This window comes from Lithobates pipiens, unplaced genomic scaffold, assembly GCF_037356315.1.
Source record: "Lithobates pipiens isolate NorthernLeopardFrog02 unplaced genomic scaffold, aLitPip1_a1.2 Scaffold_18, whole genome shotgun sequence".
Lineage (NCBI taxonomy): Eukaryota > Metazoa > Chordata > Amphibia > Anura > Ranidae > Lithobates > Lithobates pipiens.
The window spans coordinates 269028241-269045053 of NW_027507758.1; the positions used below are offsets into that span (position 1 = coordinate 269028241).

Genomic DNA, 16813 nt, shown 5'->3' on the forward strand with positions numbered 1-16813 from the left:
CCTTAGGTAATGCCCGTAAGTAATGTGGGGTCTCCATGACTGAAAGCCAAAATTCAATAAAAAGGGGTGTACCTGGGACATAAAGGCTGGAGAAAAAAAAAAGTTATGTGATGCTGGGCATCCTTTAGCAGAGAACTGAGGCAAGCTCTGACTTGCTGCAGTTTCTTATCCATAGTGGGGCCTCTAACAACTGGGCAAGACTGAGGGCTCGTTCACACCAGCAGCAGTGCTGAAAGCTTGGCCGCCTGTGTGCCCTGAGAGCACAGCACCACAATGCAGTGGTGTAAACTTAACAGAAACAAGGGAATATGCATGGTCTTTGTGTCAGGATTGCACTGGGCAAGGCCACCCAGCACACCCTAATGAAAAAGGTGTAGCCCTGCTGTAAAAAAGGTAATGCCAGAGGTCAGCGTTAACCTATACATAGAATAATGTTAAATTTAAAGAAAAAAAATCCTACCAATGTATACCGGCAAAGTGTTTTTTTTTATCCAAAACATTAAAAAAGGGAAGAAAATTCAGGTAAATAATTTACATTAAACACTTGAACTTCAATAATCTTCAACCAGCTATGGGCCTAGTAATACTTTTGTTATTACTTGATGACGCTAAAACATTTTTTTTTTCCCTTGGAAAAAAATATCCTCTTTTGGCAATACGGTCTTGCAAAACATTTTCCCATTTATGTATTCTAAAGCCATCACCTTTTCTTACGCTTAAAACGATGGCAAAGTTAGACTTTGGATAGGAGTCACATCATATAGACAAATCATATCACATTTTTTATATACATCTATATTGATCATATATATTATATAGAAGGAAAATGCATGGGAACACCAGCTATGAACTTATTTAATTTCCAAACGTGTTGATATATACCTACAAACACAAACTACCGCAATATTTGTCAGAATCCAGAGGGTTATCAAGTCATGCAATACAGTCTCTGCATCATGTCAAACATGACACTCCCATGAGTATCCAACCCAATCACCTAGCAGGAGCATGTTTGCTAGTCTTTGTAATGATGCCAAAAGATGCAAACTTAATAAACGAAACTAGAAAGAATGAATTGAGAAAGAATGAATGAAGTGAAACTAGAAGATACTGAAGCACAACATCTAGCTTTTGCATTTGTTTAAATTTAGGAGGCAAAGTACACAATGCAAAAATAAGCCTTCACTGATGTGGACTGTGTTATCACGTCAACTCAATCATGCTTCCTAGATTCAGAGTAGGCTCTCAACCTATTTTACAAATTTTCCTACATTAAAAAGATTTTTTTTTAAGATTTAATATATAAATATATATATATATATATATATATATATATATATATATATATATATATATATATATATATATATATATATATATATATATATATATATATTATAGATCACACATATAATCTGTGTGCATGTGTGATCTCACTCGATATAGATATATACACATATACACGCAATGGTATATTTAAATGCCACCAACTTTCTCACCCTACCCCCTGAAATTCAAATCCATGACATATTGTCAAGCATTGCCCTTCACCCGAAGATTTACTAAATAAAATAACTAAGAGCAGGAAAGTAAACTGCAAGGGGATGACGGGACCATCTGTTTGCATGCTTGAGTAAATGGGTGCAAACATTCACTCATGGGTATGGCAGCAATCAAAGAACCCCTCCTAGTTATCATACATTGACATTCAATGCATACAGTGCTCGCCTAGATTGCCATGTGTCTTAAATATACAAATCATCTTGCTTCATAGCATACAGTTTCTAAAAGGCAAACCACAGAAGATGCACACCAAATATGTTTGATACGTCAGGTCTAAAAGGCATATGCAAAGAAAAAACCCTGTATGCTTTGCTGTCATATGCAAAAATCAACTTATCTGAGTTTTTTCCACTGAAACCCGTATCATCATATATATCAGCGAATAGAATCTTGTGCACCGACTAGGGTTTGATTATTTGGCATAGACACAAAGATTTGCACATGCAGAATACAATACAGTGTATGAATTGCTGAGGCTTTTTAAAAAAAATAAAAAAAATTTTGTCTCCTTTAACAGATGCACCCTTGAATCGGTGTATCCCCGTACGTTATGTGCATTTAAGAATACCATTGGCATTTGGACCTAAAAGCTATAGTAAATACACATTTTTATTTTAGCACTGCCAAGAAGATGGAAGCACCCCCTTAATAAATTCCAATTTTATACAATGCAGTCTGTGCATGAAAATTCACACACGTTGTGGGTAAATTATAAATTCTATGGGCATGTATTTTGCCCATCTGCTTGGCATTGACAGACAATCGTGCACTCATGTATCAGGCCCAGTGAGCCCTGTCAATTTCCAGCTTCACGTTGGGCTTTGAGTCGGCTGCGGGGACTTGTTTTGGGGATCCTTGTGAGGGACTTTGAGCCTAGCGTGGTCATTTTTCCACCTGGATATGTGTCTCTCTACCTGTTCAGTTTCATCTTTACTTTTTTTTTTTTAATAAATATTGGATCTTATGACACAGTACTTGTATGTGCACCTTTTTGGCTGTTATGTTCCATATGTTGACGCAATGTTTGCTCTGGTTATGTTCTCGAACTGTAGACTCTGTTTTTTCTGTTCCAGAGTACCTTCAACCACCTTCATCTCCTTTATGTCCCTGAAGAAGGGATATACTTCAAGATTCCCAAAACACATTGGGATATAGGAGAAGGTTTTCTCTCATACTATATTACACCATTACATTTTTTTAACCTTTAAACAATACATTTTCTATGTTTTAACCACTTAAGGACCGCCTCACACCGATATACGTCAGCAGAATGGCACGGCTGGGCACAATCACATACCTGTATGTGGCTCTTTAAGTGCCCAGCCATGGGTCGGGAGCACTTCGCTGGCGGCGCGCTCCCGACCCGGTCCTGAGCTCCGCGACGTGGCCGTGGGACCAGCGGACCCGATCGCCGCTGGTGTCCCGATCGGGTCACAGAGCTGAAGAATGAGGAGAGGTCTGTGTAAACAAACCTCTCCCTGTGCTTCCTACTGTGGCTGTCACCGATCGTCTGTTCCCTTTTATAGGGAAAGACGATCAGTGACGTCACATGCCAGGCCACACCCCCACCAAAAAAAAAAAAAAAAAAACACATAAACGTCACACATAACCCTTACACTGCCCCCTAGTGGTTAACTCTTTCACTGCCAGTGTAATTTACACAGGAATCAGTGCATTTAAATAGCACTGATTGCTGTATAAATGACAATGGTCCCAAAAATTTGTAAAAAATGTCCTATTTGTTCGCCATAATGTTGCAGTCCCAATAAAAATCGCTGATCACCGCCATTACTAGTAAAAAAAATTAAAATATATTAATAAAAATCCTATAAAACTATCCCCTATTTTGTAAACGCTATAACTTTTGCGCAAACCAATCACTAATTGCGATTTTTTTTAATCAAAAATATGTAGAAGAATACATATCGGCCTAAACTGAGGAAAAAAATATTTTTTTAGGGATATTTATTATAGCAAAAAGTAAAAAATATTGCATTCTTTTCAAAATTGTGGCTCTATTTTTGTTTATAGCGCAAAAAATAAAAACCGCAGGTGTGATCAAATACCACCAAAAGAAAGCACTATTTGTGGGAAAAAAGGACTCCAATTATGTGTGGGAGCCACGACGCGCGGCCGCGCAATTGTCAGTTAAAGCAACGTAGTGCGGAATCGCAAAAAGGGGCTTGGTCCTTTGGCTGCAAATTGGCCCGAGGCTTAAGTGGTTAAACACATTTTTACCCTTAGAGTTCACCCTTAAAGTCCCATAGTACCGCGGGGTACTTTTTTCCTTTCACTATATATATTCACAAAATACTGGGATGTTGGCAACAAAAAATTTAGCTCCCTCATGCTCCATAACCACTTCAGCCCGGACCATTTTGCTGGTCAAAGACGAGACCACTTTTTGCGATTCGGCACTGCGTCGCTATAACTGACAATTGCGCGGTCATGCGACGTGGCTTCCAAACAAAATTGACGTCCTTTTTTCCCCACAAATGGAGCTTTTTGGTGGTATTTGATCACCTCTGTGGTTTTTATTTTTTGCGCTATAAACAAAAATAGAGCGACAATTTTGAAAAAAAAAAAAACACATTATTTTTTACGTTTTGTTATAATAAATATCCCCCAAAAATATATAAAAAAAACATTTTTTCCCTCAGTTTAGGCCGATACGTATTCTTCTACATATTTTTGGTAAAAAAAAAAAAAAAAAAAAAAAAATCGCAATAAGCGATTATTGATTGGTTTGCGCAAAAGTTATAGCGTTTACAAAATAGGGATAGTTTTATGGCATTTTTATTAATTTTTTTTTTTTACTAGTAATGGCGGCGATCAGCGATTTTTATTGTGACTGCGACATTATGGCAGACACATCGGACATTTTTGACAAATTTTTGGGACCATTGTCATTTATACAGCAATCACTGCTATACAAATGCAGCGATTCCTGTGTAAATGACACTGGCAGTGAAGGGGTTAACCAGTGGGTGGCAGTGTAGGGGTTAAGTGTTCCTAAGGGTGTGTTACTAACTGTTGGGGGCTGGGCTTTAATTTAGTGAACACTGATCTCTGCTCCAAATCACATATAGCAGAGATCAGCGCCACTAGTTGCTAGGCAGAACGGGGAGATGCTGTTTACAATGGCATTTCCTCGTTCAGCCACCCCGTGAGACGATCGCGGGTATGCCCACGGCGGATCAAGTCCGCGGGACCCGCGACCGGACTCACGGGGGTCCCAACCAGCACGTGAGCGCGCTGCCGGCGATGGCAGGGCAGCAAATTTAAAGGGACGTACAGGTACGCCCATTTGTCTGCCCGTGCCATTCTGCCGAAGTACATCGGCATGCGCTGGTTGGGAACCAGGTAACTAACTTTTAGTTCAGGTTGCCTAAAAAAGGAAATCATGCTATGTCTAAAGAAAATTGTATTAAACAGAATTCAAAAATAGCTTCCGAATATATAATGGGGTAGGATTAGACCCTCTCAAATTTGTTGATGTCCTCTGTGACTAAATGAGAAGATTCACACATCTATTTATACTTGTGACCATTGTCACAGAAACTTATGCCCTGTACACACAATCGGAATTTTGGTTCGGCGGGATTCCGCTCAAGCCGTCTTGCATACACACGGTCACACAAAAGTTCTCTGAACTTTCGACCGTCAAGAATGCGGTGACGTACAACACTGCGACGAGCTGAGAATTTCCAATCAGAACTTTTTCCGACCGAAAAATTGAGAGCATGCTCTCAATCTTTTGCTAGCTGGAATTCGGCCAGTAAAAGTCTGATGGAGCATACACATGGTCGCATTTTTCCATCTAAAAACTCTCATCGGTCTTTTGTGGGCCAAAATTCCGATCATGTGTACGCGGCAAAAAAGTGAGGGGAAATTTAAATTCGTCAAGTAAGGGAAAATCTTCCAATGGGGACATCTGTACAGAGGACATTCACATTGGGGGATTTCCTTCACTTAGGGAGATTTTCTCTAACTTCCTGTTGCATCTCTGAGACTGTAAGGGAAATTTCCCCAATGGTACGCAAAACAGCAAAAAAAAAAAAAAAAAAAAAAAAAGAAAAAAACAACGTGGCAGGGGATTTAACTTTTCCTCACGCTATCCTAATTGAAAGAAAAGTTTTGGCTATACATTCACTTTAAAGTGGAAGTAAACCTAGTTACACCACTTGTACCTACAGGTAAGCGTATAATAAGGTTTACCTGTAGGTACTTTAAATATCTCATAAACCTGCACTGGCGTCATCGGCGCATGCGCACTGAAGAAACGGCTCGCTAATGCTGTTTCTTCAGCAGCTGTACTGTGACCAGCGGCATCCCGCACATGCACGAGAGTGACTTCATCGTGGCTTCGCCCAATCACAGCGCCGGAGCCCGCAAACACAGAAATAACGCCGGGAGACATGTCGCCAGTCACATAATTAAATACCTGCATAGAGTAAAATATTGAATGATTGAATCATTCAATATTTTACTCTATGTGGGTATTTAACCACTTAAGCCCTGGACCAATTGTCAGCCTAAGGACCAGAGGTCTTTTTACAATTTCGCACTGCACTGCTTTAACTGGTAATTGCGCGGTCATGCAATGTTGTACCCAAACAAAATTTGCGTCCTTTTCTTCCCAAGAATAGAGCTCTCTTTTGATGGTATTTAATTGCCTCTGCAATTTTTTATTTTTTACGATATAAAAGGAAAAAGACTGAAAATTTTGAAAAAAATATATATATTTTCTACATTTTGTTATAAGAAAAATCGAATAAACTCAATTTTAGTTATACATTTAGGCCAAAATGTATTCAGCCACATGTCTTTAGTAAAAAAAATGTCAATAAGCGTATATTTATTGGTTTGCGCAAAAGTTATAGCGTCTACAAACTAGAGTAGCTTTTAATTTATGACTGCCTATCTCATTTCTTGAGGTGCTAAAATGGCAGGGCAGTACAAACCCCCCCCCCAAATGACCCCATTTTGGAAAGTAGACACCCCAAGGAAATTGCTGATGGGCATGTTGAGCCCATTGAATATTTTTTTTTTTTTTTTGTCCCAAGTGATTGAATAATGAAAAAAAAAAAAAAAAAAAAAAAGTTTACAAAAAGTTGTCACTAAATGATATATTGCTCACACATGCCATAGTTATATGTGGAATTGCACCCCAAAATATATTCTTCTGCTTCTCCTGAGTACGGGGATACCACATATGTGGGACTTTTTGGGAGTCTAGCCACGTACGGCACCCCGAAAACCAATCACTGCCTTCAGGATTTCTAAGGGTACAAATTTTTGATTTCACTCCTCACTACCTATCACAGTTTCGAAGGCCATAAAATGTCAAAATAGCACAAACCCCCCCCCCCCCCCCATGACCCCATTTTGGAAAGTAGACACCCCAAGCTATTTACTGAGAGGTATGTTAAGTCCATGGAATATTTTATATTTTGCCACAAGTTGCGGAAATATTACAAACTTTTTTTTTTTTTTTTTTTATATATTGCTCACACATGGTATGGGCATATGTGAAATTACATCCCAAAATACATTCTGCTGCTTCTCCTGAGTACGAGGATACCACATGTGGGGGACTTTTTGGGAGCCTAGCCACGCACGGGACCCCGAAAACCAAGCACCGCCTTCAGGATTTAAATATAAAACGCTACCAAAAAAAAAAAAAAACTGTTAGCGATCACAGGGATCAGGCCTAACTCTGCGAACGCTGCAGTTATGCGTTTAGTGTTTTGTAAGTGACAGTGATCGATCGATACTGCACTTGGGTGGGCTGGGCAGAGGGGCAAAACGCAGGTGCTAGCAGGTATTTGGCCTGCTAACAATGCGTTTTTTTGGAACCCTAAACTGCTGGGGACGCTAGTATAGATCTGATCAGATCAGATATTGATCTGTTCAGATACTATACCACTACGGGAGGTGTATGCTTTGCGCGTGGGTGTTAGCGGTACTGGCACTAACCTAGCGCTGCCTGGGCGACGCAGACCCTATCTGACCCTAAAACCTAATTGATATCACCCGCCGGGTGATCAGGGGGTTAAACCTTTATTGGGTAATAAATGGTGGGTGCCCTGATGCTATAAAAAGCAAACTAACTAACCAGAGTCACCCGTAACACTTATACGGTGATCACTGGTGAAAGGGTTAACTAGGGGCAATCAGGGGGTTAAAACCTTTATTGGGTAGTATATGGGGGTCCCTGAAGCTATATAAAAACCTGACGGGGAACATAAATAACTAACTAACCAGCGTCACCGATCGGACCCCCCACCCGCTGGAAGGCAGGCACGTACGGATACGTGATTGTGCCTGTCCGTGCCATTGTGCCAACGTATATTTACATGCGGCAGTCCTTAAGTGGTTAATTATAACAAAAACTGGCCACTGCCCACACCTATAACTGGCCTTCATAAGGTATTTAATCATGTGTGTAGTATATCAAATTTTCTATCGAATATGAATTATGAGAAAAATGCCCTACTTTTTTTTTTTTTTTTTACACATATTATAGATATGTTAATTATAACTCCACACAACATTTGACCCTCCGCTTACTTCATTCAAAGTCCCGCTTCCTTGTTCTCCTTTGTACTTGTGCAAAATAATGGAAAGCCTGAAAACATGACCCGTTGTGGGGCATTGAGGACTGGAGTTTAGAAAACACTGCTGTAGACAAGCAGATTAACTCCCAATCCAGGTAAAAAAGGGTCAGCTTGGGAAATAACACAGATTTTAGCTACAAAACCTTCTCAGGTTTACCGGACTTGTAAAAGGAATGTGTAAATATTTTACCTTCGTAATATGCATGCCTTCCAGAAGAAGGCTTTTCTCTTTCAAATCAGGTAGAAACTCCTCGATAGCTGCCTCCTCCTCTTCCTCATCATCTTCATAACTGCCCGTACTTTTTCGACGGTTTGCCTCATTTACATTGATGATCTGTGAAAACAAAAGTGCTTACATTAGCATAAAAACACGTAAGAACGGCAGGCAGAATGAGCAAGTTGCAGCATAAATCTATTGAAATATACAATTCTTCAAAACCAAAATCACTAGTATTTTCCCTGAGACATAATCTGGATTTCTGGACATGACATTTTTACAGCTCTTTATATATTAAAAATATAGTTTAGGATATTCTCAAAATGAATTAGCAGCTAATCTGTACCCACACAAAGAATAAGCCCTCAAACTATAGTACAAGTACTATGTTGATAGTTGTAATGTTATGCAAATCTATGATGATAGAGATCAAATTGAAATGCAGAAACTAAAAAAACAGATTCACAACATAAGTCAGCAATTAAAAATTAAATTTTCCTTTGCTAAACTTCTGTAAAGATGTTTTTTTTTTTTTTTTATTCCAATTTAAAAAAAAGTATTACATTGTATACAATATGTATGCATCTTCTAGGGCACATGTATTGGTTAGGGGTAAAATAATTATTATAGAGAACATCTGTTGCAAAATGAATAAAAAAATATAATAAAATAAAAAATCAAAAAAATAAAGTATCTACCTGGACATAAGGTTCCTGGGCACCGCTAGCAATATAGAGGATTTTGATATTCATTGGTTTTTGCTTATTCTTCATTGTAGCTGTTCAAAGCACCTCACTTCTGTAGACATGTGGTTTCTAATCGGAGTAACACAGATCCTCCAACAGAAAGTTTCACTTTGCCTATTACAGTTTATACTTTCCATTTCCTGAATGGAAGGAGGCAGGGCCGGATTAACATAGGGGCTGATGGAGCTGCAGCACCAAGCCCCTGCCTTAAAATAGGCCCACCCAGCCAGCAGCATAAGCCCGATTTTTTTTTTCCTGTCCATAAACTTCTATGGGACAGGAGAAGTGTGTGTAAATGTAGGGGTGTCTGGCTGCATCTGTGTTTGCTCACTGTGGTTATTACAATGTCACAGTGCACAGTTCCCCCCCTACACAAATGGGAGAGGCTGAGTCGGCTCTGCCTTTCCCCTCCCCCTCTGTGAAGTCTGTGCAGTGAAGGAGCCGTGTGGGTGGGAAACACCGGCAGATAGAAGGTGAACAGGATATCTCTGAGTGATGAGCCTCCAGGGACCGTCCACATGTGAGCTCAGTGACTGGTTTCTTATATCCCTTTCCCTCGTTTTTAACTTTTTTCTCCAGCAGTAGCTGTTATAACTGCAGCCAAAGTGTTTATAATTGTGTCATCAGCCTGTGGCAGTGCTTGGTGGCCCCTTGTGCTTTTAGGTGGTTCACACTGATTTGCTGTGTTTTGGCCCATTGCTAGTGTATCCACAGTTTTCCTGCGTTTTACCCCCAGTCCTATAGGTTTCTATTAGGTTGTTTGTTTTTTCTGCATTTTCTGAAAGCGCACCAAAATTCCTGCATGCTGCATCTTTGGCACACTGTCAGAAAATGCAGCAAAAACCTGCAACCTGATATAAATCAATAGGACTGCAGCTAAAACTGCAGATACATGAGCAGTGCAGCCAACTGCAGCACACCAGTGTGAGCCCAAAAGCTTGCACACACAACCCTGTACAACTTGGTCTAAACAAAACTCCTGGCATACAGCCATACCATCCCAGCTCAGGAGGGGTGGGGGCTCCAGGGATTTGATTGACTATGCAGGCCCTGTCTCTTCTATCCAATTGGGGAGAGTCTTGGAGGCAGTGGCAGGCTGCTGGTGGTAAGTGGCACACTGTATCTGGTGACAGGCTGTGGGTGGCGAGTGGCACACTGTATCTGGTTGCATGCTGGTGGCAAGTGGCACACTGTATCTGGTGGCAGGCTGCTGAAGGCAAGTAGCACACTATATTGTGGAAGGCTGCTGGTTGCACACTGCTGCTGGTGGCAAGTAGCACACTATCTGGTGGAAGGCTGCTGATGGCACACTGCTGGTGGCAAGTGGCACACTGTATCTGGTGGCACACTGCTGGTGGCAAGTGGCACACTGTATCTGGTGACAGGCTGCTGGTGGTAAGTGGCACACTGTATCTGGTGACATTCTGCTGGTGGCAAGTGGCACATTGTATCTGGCATGCTGCTGGTGGCAAGTGGCACACTGTATCTGATGGCAGGCTGCTTGTGGCAAATGGCACACTGTATCTGGTGGCATGTTGCTTGTGTCAAGTGGTACACTATCTGGCATGCTGCTTGTGGCAAGTGGCACACTGTATCTGGTGGTACACTGCTGCTGGTGGCAGGCTGCTGATGGCAAGTAGCACACTGTATCTGGTGGCAGGCTGCTTGTGGCAAGTAGCACACTGTATCTGGTGGCAGGCTGCTTGTGGCAAGTGGCACACTGTATCTGGTGGAAGGCGGCTTGTGGCAAGTGGCACACTGTATCTGGTGGAAGGCGGCTTGTGGCAAGTGGCACACTGTATCTGGTGGAAGGCTGCTTGTGGCAAGTGGCACACTGTATCTGGTGACATGCTGCTGGTGGCAAGTGTCACACTGTATCTGGTGACATGCTGCTGGTGGCAAGTGTCACACTGTATCTGGTGACATGCTGCTGGTGGCAAGTGTCACACTGTATCTGGCATGCTGCTTGTGGCAAGTGGCACACTGTATCTGGCATGCTGCTTGTGGCAAGTGGCACACTATATCTGGCATGCTGCTTGTGGCAAGTGGCACACTATATCTGGCAGGCTGCTTGTGGCAAGTGGCACACTGTAACTGGTGGCAGGCTGCTTGTGGCAAGTGGCACACTGTAACTGGTGGCAGGCTGCTTGTGGCAAGTGGCACACTGTATCTGGCATGCTGCTGGTGGCAAGTGTCACACTGTATCTGGCATGCTGCTTGTGGCAAGTGGCACACTATATCTGGCAGGCTGCTTGTGGCAAGTGGCACACTGTAACTGGTGGCAGGCTGCTTGTGGCAAGTGGCACACTGTAACTGGTGGCAGGCTGCTGTTGGCAAGTGGCACACTGTATCTGGTGGCATGCTGCTGGTGGCAAGTGGCACACTATCTGGCATGCTGCTTGTGACAAGTGGCACACCGTATCTGGTGGCAGGTTGCTGGTGGCAAGTGGCATGCTGCTGGTGGCAAGTGGCACACTATCTGGTGGCAGGCTGCTTGTGACAAGTGGTACACTGTATCTGGTGGCAGACTGCTGGTGGCAAGTGGCACACTTAAAGAGGGATTCCGCCCCAAAAAAATATTAAAAGCCAGCAGCTATAAATACTACAGCTGCTGACTTTTAATAAATGGACACTCACCTGTCCCGGGTTCCAGCGATGCCGAGGCCGATCGACCGCTCGTGCCTCGGCTGCTGCCGCCACCATTCTAGGTGAGGGAATCAGGAAGTAAAGCGAATCGGCTTCACTTCCCGGTTCCCTACTGCGCGAGCTGCGCCGCGCAATAGGAAATCTCCGCGCTGTCACTGGGACCCGTGTGTGTCCCAGCAGACAGCGCGGCAGGGCAGGAAATGGCGTAGACTCCCGTGGGAGTCTATGCCCGGAAGTGGGTGAAAATACCCCCCTCCCCCCTGAAAGGTGTCAATTGTGACACCGGATGGGGGGGGGGTTCCGATCAGCGGAGGTTCCACTTTAGGGTGGAATCCCGCTTTAATCTGGTGGCATGCTGCTGGTAGCAAGTGGCACACTATCTGGCATGCTGCTTGTGACAAGTGGCACACCGTATCTGGTGTCAGGTTGCTGGTGGCAAGTGGCACACTGTATCTGGTGGCAAGTGGCACACTGTATCTGGTGGCAGGCTGCTAGTGGCACTGTATCTGGTGGCACACTGTATCTGGTGGCAAGTGGCACACTGTATCTCGTGGCAGGCTGCCAGTGGCACACTGTATCTGGTGACAGGCTGCTGATGGCAAGTGGCACACTGTATCTGGTGGCATGCTGATGGCAAGTGGCACATTGTATCTGGTGGCAAGTGGCACACTGTATCTGGTGGCAGGCTGCGGGTGGCATCTGGCAGCAGGCAATGGTGGCAAGCGACACACTGCATCTGGTGGGAAGTGACAAGCTCAGGTTCCCACTGATAATGCATCATGGTGAGTTGAACTATTTCACTATATATTACAATGTAGTAATAGAAATAATGGAATTTGATCATCCCGATGCCATATCAAGCATAGCGTCAGGATGATTTTAAGTGCTAAGTGCCATTTGCCTGAAAAATCACCCCCCGCCACCTATTTCCCCATCAACCCGAGACTACATCCCCCCTCTTTTTTTTTTTGGGAAGGGGGGGATCTCCCTGAATGGCAGTTTGGAAATGTGGTCTCCTATGTTGCTGCTGTTGAGAGACCGCATAGCAGGTGGTATTGGGGGTGTTCCTGCTGCTCAAAGGCTGCACGGCCGATATTACTGGTGAAAGTATATTTAATTTGTTTTAGCAAAACATTTTTGCATTTTCATTTTGTTTCCGTAAAAAAGGCCCACCAAAATCCTCAGCACCAGGCCCATGATGCTGTTAATCTGGCCCTGGAAGGAGGAGTTTAGTGCATGAAACAACTTGCCTAGCACTCTGTTCAATTCTGTGTTTCTAGTGCTGCTCTGGCCAACCTCCAAATAGCTGATACAAGAGTGGAAGAAAAAGAAAAAAAAAAAAAAACACTAAACAAACACATGCTAGAAAATATAAACTTAATCTATTTTTTTTTCTCTACTTCTTCTCTATTTTTTTGCCATGGTCTGCATTTTTATCCATATGCATGGAAACATTTATATTGATGAATCCATGATCATTGCTTTTCAGCGAAGCTGCAGTCATAATGCAGTCACTATTTGCCATGTATCATATAGATCTAGTGCCGTCACACATGGGCTGACAAAACAAAGTTGCCAGAGTATAAATGCCAGACTTTCATCTTAATAAAACTTTTCACCCACATATTAACATCTTATATTATTTGCCATCTTGAAAGTTTACTCTGCCTTATAAATGCTTTTTTATTCCTGCATTGAAAAAGACCTAGATAGACTTTTTTTTTATATTATTATTATACAGGATTTATTTAGCGCCAACAGTTCGCACAGTGCTTAATAATATAAAACATCGTTCAATACAGAAAGAATAGGTGAGCCCTGTTCATGGAGCTTGCAATCTACTTTTTTCCCCATTTTTCCAGTGAACATAAAAAAAAAAAAAAAAAGAAAAAAAAACACACAACTCATAGCAATCCAATATCAGAACATCTGTTTTAGACAGTTCATTCCTTGGTGTTTAGTCTGTTAGAGCACGTGCAAAATGTACATATAACCAAGGTTTCATCCAAATACAAAGTGGAAAGTAAAATACCCCAACTAAGATGAAGGTATGTTATCTAAAAGCCGCATCAACAAGGCAATGAAATGTAAAAAAAAAGGGGATGCATTAAATGTACATTTAAAGTGATTCTAGAGGCTTAGGGTTTTACTTTTTTTTTTTTAAACAAACATACATATCATAATTACCTCCACTGTGCAGTCATTTTGCAGTGTAGCCCCGATTCTCGTCTTCTGGGGTCCTCCATCGGTGCTCGCGGCTCCGCCTCGCATCGATAAATCCCCTGGGAGAAGCAATCTCCCTGGGGATTACCTTGCGGGCGTGCTCCCGTGTCCAGCATTTGCGTACAAAGACTCAGAATGCCGGACTTGGCCCTGCCCTCCATTGTCCGCGTCACTGGATTTGATTGACAGCAGCGGGAGCCAATGGCTATGAGGAGGGAACAGGTGGGCTCAGGTGAGTAAAACGGGGGGGGGGGCCGGTCAGTGTCAGACGTTTTTTCACCTTAATGCATAGGATGAAAAAACATTAGGGTTTACAACCCCTTTAATATATTATATGCATTAGGGTAAAAAACCTTTTGGGTGCCCACAGCTCCCCTTTATACTTGCCCAAGCCTCATCTTGATCCAGCAAAGTGCATGAAAGCAGCAGCTCTCCAAGGTCTCTCTCTGCTCACACATTACTTTAACTTGGGAAGTGGGGGGAGGGGGAAGGGGTGGCATTACTGGTTGGTGACCCTACTGAAGAGGTCGGGGGCGTAAAACTAGTGACCACAAGTGTAAACTAGGCCTTATGCCATTGTCTCAGTAGAAAACAAACATTTACAATGCTTCGACCTGTGCATCCAATGAGGAAAACAGTAGAAACCATTGCCAATTAGTTTGTCTATTGCTGATAGTGTCACTGTAAAATGTACAAAACATGAATTACAATAAAAAGATCCTTATAGTACATACAACTCAAGAACAACATTTAATATAGTGCAGTTTACCAGTCCTTATGGTGGCTGCATTAGTTTGCTTTTTTACCACCTCAAGATCTTGCAAGCTATACAATTTTATATCCTAGAGTGACTACACTGGCTCATGGTATTGCATCTACGGAGCAGCAGCATTGCCACATTATGACTGGACTACAGAACACCACCTCCTCATCTCCATAACACACAGAGAAAGGAATCCTGTTGTTCATAGAGATCAACTCGGCAGAAAGATTAGACTTTTTGAGATAACACTGCAGAGTGCACATTAGCTTGCTGAATTTCTAGCAGGATCAATTGTTACTTTTTTTGCACTTATTGAACAGGTATACAAAAATGCTGGAAAGTATATTTAACAGACCAAAAGGAAGCAAATACGAGAAGCTCTTTGTGATTTTATGTATCCCAATTACAGGTACTTAGTGTTTAGATACACTTTAATTTATGAAGAACACACCACTGCCACTCCAAGGGTCACAGGACAAATATATGAAGAGATAAAAACACGGGTGTGCACCAATTAGATTTAGGTTGAATCAGCTGATGAGGAAGTTGCTGTGCGAGGTCTCCACGGACAGCTCAAATTCAAACATTGCTGGAAATGGGTGGAAAATTACTGGCTGAACAGTGGTGGCATCCATTCAGATGATGTTACTTTTCCGTGGTGCCACTATAGTTTGGCAGTTGCACGAGATGTTTATTTCCACAATTCGTGTAAACAGACATAAAACCTGCAAATCAATCCCTCTTACTCTAGATTGGTTTCTATTGAAAATGGTGAATTATCATACTAAAACCATTATTAACAAATATTGTCTGGAAATCACAAAAAAATAAATCTATACAAAGTAGATTGGGGACTCAAGTCGGCCATAGATGGAGCGATTTTCGCTTGATTCCCCCATCACAGTCAGGGTTGATGGGGGAAACCCTCCCGCGGGGCTATTATGTTCAGTGTATAGCCACTAGCAATAATTGCATGTAAAATCTGACAGGTTGTACTCAAGTTGAAGATAAGGGAAGATAACATAAAAAAAAATTCCAGTAGAGAGACACTGTCAAATTTTTCTTCAGCCGCATGTGTTCTCTCTAAGTGTAAAAGCATTTTTACAAATCCACATTTTTAAGTAAGTTTACAATTTTGTGTTGGGCCGCAGGTTGGACCTACCTGATCTGGTCGATTTGTCTCATCTCCTGTCTAGAAGTTAAAAAAGAGGCCTTGGTTAAGAATTGTTACCTAAAACTCTTAATTTGTGCAGTGTGCAAAAGCGACGTAGGCCATTTATACTAAGGCTACGTCTCCACTAGTGCAACGTGTCATGCGAGTTTGGACACATTGATTTCAAATGGCACCCGTTCCCATCTATGCAACTTTGAAAAGCAACACTAAAAAAGGTTCCTGCACTACTTTGATGTGACTTTGACCCAGAGAGTGTAAAGTCGCATCAAAGTCGCACTCCACTCTAAATCACGCAACTTTGGGGTTGCAATAGCGGAAACATAGCCTTACCTTTACTTGACCAGGTGAAGATCCCAAACTGATAAGCTGCGTTGGTGACTACTTCCTTTCAGGCTGGGTTCAAACTATTGCGAATTGGATGCAGGTTTCTCCACATCCAATTTGCATGTCAGGAGTTGGTGACCAGCTCTCAATAGAGCCGGTTCACAAATCTCCAGAGCGGCTCCAGAGTGAATTACACAGGAGTCCTGTGCATCTTCTGGTCCATTTAAGGTCCAAATTCAGCAAAAAATTTGGACCAAAATGGCATCTGAAACGTTGAACAGGGATGCTCTTCACCCCTACTGTTAGCCGCTCTGTATGGGGTTACATTTTTTTCCAGAATCATACTTGCGTAGCTGGATGCAGCATCGGTCTGATGCTACATCTGTTCCCCGGCACCTCCAAGAGTGAGAACTGAGTGATCCAACACCGCAGATCGCTCCAGTTCTCACAGCTCCCCAAGTAGAGAGCTGGTGATCCCCTGCGCTCACTAGAGTGCTGGGCTGTGGAGGGGGTGGGAGCGGCCAGCTCATGCTCTCA

General features: G+C 42.5%; 1 protein-coding gene across 1 annotated transcript in view; it reads right to left on the reverse strand.

Moving 5' to 3' along the window:
- LOC143987850 (nuclear receptor coactivator 7-like) overlaps window positions 1-16813 on the reverse strand; it is a gene marked incomplete in the record, with an annotated part of 72675 nt that overhangs the window by 24775 nt on the left and 31087 nt on the right. The window contains 2 exon segments of the mRNA XM_077486943.1: window positions 8374-8517; window positions 15941-15970. Of these exon segments, the coding sequence (XP_077343069.1) occupies window positions 8374-8517; window positions 15941-15970 (174 nt within the window).